This window comes from Haliotis rufescens, unplaced genomic scaffold (assembly GCF_023055435.1).
Source record: "Haliotis rufescens isolate VD_foot unplaced genomic scaffold, xgHalRufe1.0.p SCAF_26, whole genome shotgun sequence".
Taxonomy (NCBI): Eukaryota; Metazoa; Mollusca; class Gastropoda; order Lepetellida; family Haliotidae; genus Haliotis; species Haliotis rufescens.
The window spans coordinates 2,398,450-2,405,567 of record NW_025963957.1 but is presented as its reverse complement, the minus strand read 5'-3'; the positions used below and the strand labels follow the sequence as shown (position 1 = coordinate 2,405,567).

At 55.8% G+C, this 7,118-nt stretch overlaps 1 protein-coding gene across 1 annotated transcript; it reads right to left on the bottom strand.

Annotated features, from left to right (window-relative positions):
• Positions 1-22: 22 nt before the first annotated feature.
• On the bottom strand, positions 23-5,107 carry LOC125383656 (basic proline-rich protein-like). The gene is made up of 5 exons (XM_048402353.1): positions 5,086-5,107; positions 3,580-3,728; positions 2,103-3,014; positions 1,189-1,836; positions 23-664 (listed from the first exon to the last, which is right to left on the bottom strand). The coding sequence occupies exons 1-5, from the start codon at positions 5,105-5,107 to the stop codon at positions 23-25; spliced, it is 2,373 nt and encodes a 790-aa protein (XP_048258310.1).
• Positions 5,108-7,118: the final 2,011 nt, after the last annotated feature.

Sequence of the window (7,118 nt, the reverse complement as noted above, 5' to 3'; positions counted from 1 at the left end):
CTGGTATCTAGGGGGCTTGGGGCTAGGAGCTAGGGGCTTGAACTGGGGACACGGGACTGAGGGATGGTATCTGGGGGCTGGGGCTGGAACTGGGGACACGGGACTGAGGGCTGGTATCTGGGGGCTGGGGCTGGGGCTGGGGCTTGGGGCTAGGGGCTGGAACTGGGGACACGGGACTGAGGGCTGGTATCTGGGGGCTGGGGCTGGAACTGGGGACACGGGACTGAGGGATGGTATCTGGGGGCTGGGGCTTGGGGCTAAGGGCTGGAACTGGGGACACGGGACTGAGGGCTGGTATCTGGGGGCTGGGGCTGGAACTGGGGACACGGGACTGAGGGCTGGTATCTGGGGGGCTTGGGGCTGGAACTGGGGACACGGGACTGAGGGATGGTATCTGGGGGCTGGGGCTTGGGCCTAAGGGCTGGAACTGGGGACACGGGACTGAGGGCTGGTATCTGGGGGCTGGGGCTGGAACTGGGGACACGGGACTGAGGGATGGTATCTGGGGGCTGGGGCTTGGGCCTAAGGGCTGGAACTGGGGACACGGAACTGAGGGATGGTATCTGGGGGCTGGGGCTGGAAATCTGGGGGCTGGGGCTGGAACTGGGGACACGGGACTGAGGGATGGTATCTGGGGGCTGGGGCTTGGGCCTAAGGGCTGGAACTGGGGACACGGGACTGAGGGATGGTATCTGGGGGCTGGGGCTTGGGCCTAAGGGGTGGAACTGGGGACACGGGACTGAGGGCTGGTATCTTGGGGCTGGGGCTAGGGGCTTGGGGCTAGGGGCTAGGGGTTGGAACTGGGGACACGGGACTCAGGGATGGTATCTGGGGGCTGGGGCTAGGGGCTTGGGGCTAGGGGCTGGAACTGGGGACACGGGACTGAGGGATGGTATCTGGGGGCTGGGGCTGGAACTAGGGATACGGGACTGAGGGATGGTATCTTGGGGCTGGGGCTAGGGGCTTGGGGCTAGGGGCTAGGGGTTGGAACTGGGGACACGGGACTCAGGGATGGTATCTGGGGGCTGGGGCTAGGGGCTTGGGGCTAGGGGCTGGAACTGGGGACACGGGACTGAGGGCTGGTATCTGGGGGCTGGGGCTGGAACTGGGGACACGGGACTGAGAGATCGTATCTTGGGGCTGGGGCTAGGGGCTTGGGGCTAGGGGCTAGGGGTTGGAACTGAGGACACGGGACTGAGGGCTGGTATCTGGGGGCTGGGGCTGGGGCTTGGCGCTAGGGGCTGGAACTGGGGACACGGGACTGAGGGCTGGTATCTGGGGGCTGGGGCTGGAACTGGGGACACGGGACTGAGGGATGGTATCTGGGGGCTGGGGCTTGGGGCTAAGGGCTGGAACTGGGGACACGGGACTGAGGGCTGGTATCTGGGGGCTGGGGCTGGAACTGGGGACACGGGACTGAGGGATGGTATCTGGGGGCTGGGGCTTGGGCCTAAGGGCTGGAACTGGGGACACGGGACTGAGGGCTGGTATCTGGGGGCTGGGGCTGGAACTGGGGACACGGGACTGAGGGATGGTATCTGGGGGCTGGGGCTTGGGCCTAAGGGCTGGAACTGGGGACACGGAACTGAGGGATGGTATCTGGGGGCTGGGGCTGGAAATCTGGGGGCTGGGGCTGGAACTGGGGACACGGGACTGAGGGATGGTATCTGGGGGCTGGGGCTTGGGCCTAAGGGCTGGAACTGGGGACACGGGACTGAGGGATGGTATCTGGGGGCTGGGGCTTGGGCCTAAGGGCTGGAACTGGGGACACGGGACTGAGGGCTGGTATCTTGGGGCTGGGGCTAGGGGCTTGGGGCTAGGGGCTAGGGGTTGGAACTGGGGACACGGGACTCAGGGATGGTATCTGGGGGCTGGGGCTAGGGGCTTGGGGCTAGGGGCTGGAACTGGGGACACGGGACTGAGGGCTGGTATCTGGGGGCTGGGGCTGGAACTAGGGATACGGGACTGAGGGATGGTATCTTGGGGCTGGGGCTAGGGGCTTGGGGCTAGGGGCTAGGGGTTGGAACTGGGGACACGGGACTCAGGGATGGTATCTGGGGGCTGGGGCTAGGGGCTTGGGGCTAGGGGCTGGAACTGGGGACACGGGACTGAGGGCTGGTATCTGGGGGCTGGGGCTGGAACTGGGGACACGGGACTGAGAGATCGTATCTTGGGGCTGGGGCTAGGGGCTTGGGGCTAGGGGCTAGGGGTTGGAACTGAGGACACGGGACTGAGGGCTGGTATCTGGGGGCTGGGGCTGGAACTGGGGACACGGGACTGAGGGATGGTATCTGGGGGCTGGGGCTTGGGGCTAAGGGCTGGAACTGGGGACACGGGACTGAGGGCTGGTATCTGGGGGCTGGGGCTGGAACTGGGGACACGGGACTGAGGGCTGGTATCTGGGGGCTGGGGCTGGAACTGGGGACACGGGACTGAGGGATGGTATCTGGGGGCTGGGGCTTGGGCCTAAGGGCTGGAACTGGGGACACGGGACTGAGGGCTGGTATCTGGGGGCTGGGGCTGGAACTGGGGACACGGGACTGAGGGATGGTATCTGGGGGCTGGGGCTTGGGCCTAAGGGCTGGAACTGGGGACACGGGACTGAGGGATGGTATCTGGGGGCTGGGGCTGGAAATCTGGGGGCTGGGGCTGGAACTGGGGACACGGGACTGAGGGATGGTATCTGGGGGCTGGGGCTTGGGCCTAAGGGCTGGAACTGGGGACACGGGACTGAGGGATGGTATCTGGGGGCTGGGGCTTGGGCTTAAGGGCTGGAACTGGGGACACGGGACTGAGGGATGGTATCTGGGGGCTGGGGCTAGGGGCTTGGGGCTAGGGGCTGGAACTGGGGACACGGGACTGAGGGCTGGTATCTGGGGGCTGGGGCTGGAACTGGGGACACGGGACTGAGGGATGGTATCTGGGGGCTGGGGCTTGGGCCTAAGGGCTGGAACTGGGGACACGGGACTGAGGGATGGTATCTGGGGGCTGGGGCTTGGGCCTAAGGGCTGGAACTGGGGACACGGGACTGAGGGCTGGTATCTGGGGGCTTGGGGCTAGGGGCTGGAACTGGGGACACGGGACTGAGGGCTGGTATCTGGGGGCTGGGGCTGGAACTGGGCACATGGAACTGAGGGATGGTATCTGGGGGCGGGGGCTTGGGGCTAAGGGCTGGAACTGGGGACACGGGACTGAGGGATGGTATGTGGGGGCTGGGGCTAGGGGCTTGAGGCTAGGTGCTGGAACTAGGGACACGGGACTGAGGGATGGTATCTTGGGGCTGGGGCTAGGGGCTTGGGGCTAGGGGCTAGGGGTTGGAACTGGGGACACGGGACTGAGGGATGGTATGTGGGGGCTGGGGCTAGGGGCTTGAGGCTAGGTGCTGGAACTAGGGACACGGGACTGAGGGATGGTATCTGGGGGCTGGGGCTAGGGGCTGGGGGCTAGGGGCTGGAACTGGGGACACGGGACTGAGGGCTGGTATCTGGGGGCTGGGGCTGGAACTGGGGACACGGGACTGAGGGATGGTATCTTGGGGCTGGGGCTAGGGGCTTGGGGCTAGGGGCTAGGGGTTGGAACTGAGGACACGGGACTGAGGGCTGGTATCTGGGGGCTGGGGCTAGGGGCTGGGGGCTTGGGGCTAGGTGCTGGAACTGGGGACACGGGACTGAGGGATGGTATCTGGGGGCTGGGGCTAGGGGCTGGGGGCTTGGGGCTAGGTGCTGGAACTGGGGACACGGGACTGAGGGATGGTATCTTGGGGCTGGGGCTAGAGGCTATGGGCTAGGGGCTAGGGGTTGGAACTGAGGACACGGGACTGATGGATGGTATCTGGGGGCTGGGGCTAGGGGCTGGAACTGAGGACACGGGACTGATGGATGGTATCTGGGGGCTGGGGCTAGGGGCTGGAACTGGGGACACGGGACTGAAGGCTGATATCTGGTGGCTGGGGCTAGGGGCTTGGGGCTAGGGGCTCGAACTGGGGACACGGGACTGAGGAATGGTATCTGGTGGCTGGGGCTAGGGGCTTGGGGCTAGGGGCTCGAACTGGGGACACGGGACTGGGGGCTGGAATGTGTCAGGATGTTTTCGGTCACTGGTTCACGACAAACCTCTTTCTCTGAAAGGAGGAGCCGGTCGAGTATGAGATTCAGAAATAGCAGAACCGTCTTCAAAGTCGCATGCTCTCGTACGTCACATGCTATTTTCACTTTTTCAATCATGTTATAAAATTCTGACTGGAGTTAACATATGGCTACTAAGGAAGACATATTGAAAATGTGATAGACTCATTTCTCCCACGTGACTCAGTGTGTAATCTGACATCAACATGCACGTGGGACGCAGACAGCATATGTCACGCCTTGTTTGGTGTTTTGACCATAGTGATACATCAGAACTGGTACATCACACGCAGTACACCGTGTGATAGATTACAGGATAGCTAGGAACAACCTTCTGCGAGTTTCTTTAATAAATAAACAAGCCGATATGTACGACATCACAGTGGACATGAAACAGAGCTGATTAGCAGTACTCATCAATGTATCATGTGAGGCTGTACCCATTTGTACAGCTGTGGTCAGACAAGATGAAACACTGATGGAAAAATGCATAAATAATAAATAGGGATTACGTTTTTGGTCTTCAAATTAAATATGTGTGTATATTGGTGTCTTTGGAACCGTTTGTGTATAATGATAATAGCAATAAGAAGAAGAAGGAGAAGAAGAAGAAGAGTGAGTGAGTATGGTTTTAGCAATATTTCAGCAATATCACAGCGGGGGACACCAGAAATGAGCTTCACACACTGTATCCATGTCGGGAATAGAACCCGGGTCTTCGGCGTGACGAGCGAACGCTTTACCACGAGGCTACCCCACCGCCCCAGAAGAAGAAGAAGAAGTCCATTTATAATTTGCCAGATTCTATTCAGTTAGTGAATGCTCATTGAGCTAAACCATGTCAAATGGATCGATGTGCACCCGATTTCCCTTCTCATCTTCCTGGGGAGTATACAACCCAAACTGCCTGTAAAGTGCTAGAAGGTAAACAGTCACATTACCATCTCATCCTACCGGTTACCCATTCGCTGCTGGGAAGACATGGCCTTATTTTGACTTAAGTCACTTGACTAGGGATACACCACATAGCGCCAAAACATGCAGTTCGGGTCGAATATTCCCCAGGAAGCCTAGAATGCAATTTGAAATGAACGGTGATCCGTTGACCGGAGTAATAATGTCAAGTCCTTTGAGCGTGCTCCTACAAGGCGTGGAATCTTGCGCTATGTATACATTGCCTATTGACAATAATATTACAATAATAAGTTTAATGTTGATACAAGCCTTTGAAAGGCATTTAGAAGTGACACACATAAGGAAGAGAATTTATGGATGTCAACTTCTTTATAATGAGGAACACAACATTTCGGAGTATAAAATTACTCCTTCATAATTACTCCTGATGGAGGAGTAAGCATATACTCCGAAACGTTGTGTTATTCATAATAAAGATTTGACATCCATAAATTCTCTTCCTTCATATTGATACAGTTTTAATATTTAAACATTATCACTATCATTATTATGACAAGATTATCACCATGTGTATCAGATTGCCATGCATCCTGATCCTGATCTATCAAGTCTTTATATGAAAGGATATTTCTGATTGATGTACCCGCCTCCCTTACTACCTGATGTGCCGCTGCATACTGACGAATACACCAATTCTAGATAATCGTCTCTCTATGTGGTCTCATCAGAATATAGTTCCCATAAAAAAAAAAATATCCTTTGAAACTAAATCCATTTTGCAAAAAGTATTAATTTATCATTCATAAAACATAGATGCGAAATACACTCGAGACACTTCAACCAGCAATTTCTTTGAAGTATTATTTCAGTTGGTAAGGCAGGTTACAACTTCATAAACATATCATCTCAGCATCCATTACTGCTTCTTACACACCTGTTTCTGAATACCGTATACTTGAATGAAGTGCCTTCCGAGTGTGCGCGCGCCTTGTGCAGTCCCGCAGAAACACATGTCAGCCATGTTGCAGCCCCGCGGTTAATTACCAGCTTGACTTGTAATACATCGCCTGGTTTCATCTCGATAAGAGGTTATGTCAACAACCCTCAAAGCATGAAGACGAATTAACATCAAGATATTGATTTATTCTGGGTGCACAAAACCAAAATCAAACATTTATTTCCAACTGTATAAATAACAGTAGTACCTGCAGTGATTGAGTGTGTTGTCTTAAACTGCCTGAAAATAATCGAATCTTGATCCGGTAAAGCAGTGGTTGATATAACGAGCAACGATTGACAACATCGGAGTCCAATAAACACAATCACCCATTACATCACTGACATCGCCCTATGTTGAATAGTAGCTCTTAGTGAGATAAGCTCAAGATTGTGTTTGCTGCTTAACGCAGCCCTCAGCAATAGTCCAGATATTTGACAACGGCCTGTAAATAATCGAGTCTGGACCAGGCAAGCAAGTGATCGATATCATGAGCATCAATCTACACACTTGGGATACGATGGCATGCATCAACCTGACCACTCACAAAGAGCCTGACCACTCTACCCCGTTAGTCGCATCTTACGACAAGCATGGGTTGCTAAAGACCAATCCTAACCCGGATCTTCACAAGCTCAACGTACGCCACTTTGAACATTCATTCAGCGTGATAACGCAGTGCTGGTCGTGGGAGGAAAGCCCAAAGTGGCGCAGGTCGTAGACATTGTGATAAGTTTGGTGTTGACGGTTAAACATGCGGACCTCTTCTACCCTGGAATCCCAATGAGGTGAGTGAGTATGGTTTTGCGCTGCTTTTTGCAATATCACAATGATCAGGATGGAAGACAACAGAAATGGGCTTCACGCGATGTACCCATGTCGGGAACTGAAGCAGGGCTATCGGGGTGACGAGCGAACGCTTTAACCACAAGGCTACCTGACCGCACGTACACTATTGTGCATGAGGAGCGGTGGGGTGGATAAAGCGTTCGCTCGTCACGCCGAAGGCCCGGGTTCGATTTCCCATATGGGTACAATGCGTGAAGCCCATTTCTGGAGTCCCCCGCCGTGATATTGCTGGA

What these genes read in the sequence shown, in the direction of transcription:
- LOC125383656 (XM_048402353.1), bottom strand. Translation starts at nt 5,107, where the DNA reads ATGTCTTCCCAGCAGCGAATGG. An exon ending in GTCTTCCCAGCAGCGAATGG is followed by an intron (nt 3,729 to 5,085) that starts GTAACCGGTAGG and finishes CCGTGTCCCCAG; the next exon opens with TTCCAGCACCTAGCCCCAAG. An exon ending in CCCTCAGTCCCGTGTCCTCA is followed by an intron (nt 3,015 to 3,579) that starts GTTCCAACCCCT and finishes CCGTGTCCCCAG; the next exon opens with TTCCAGCCCTTAGGCCCAAG.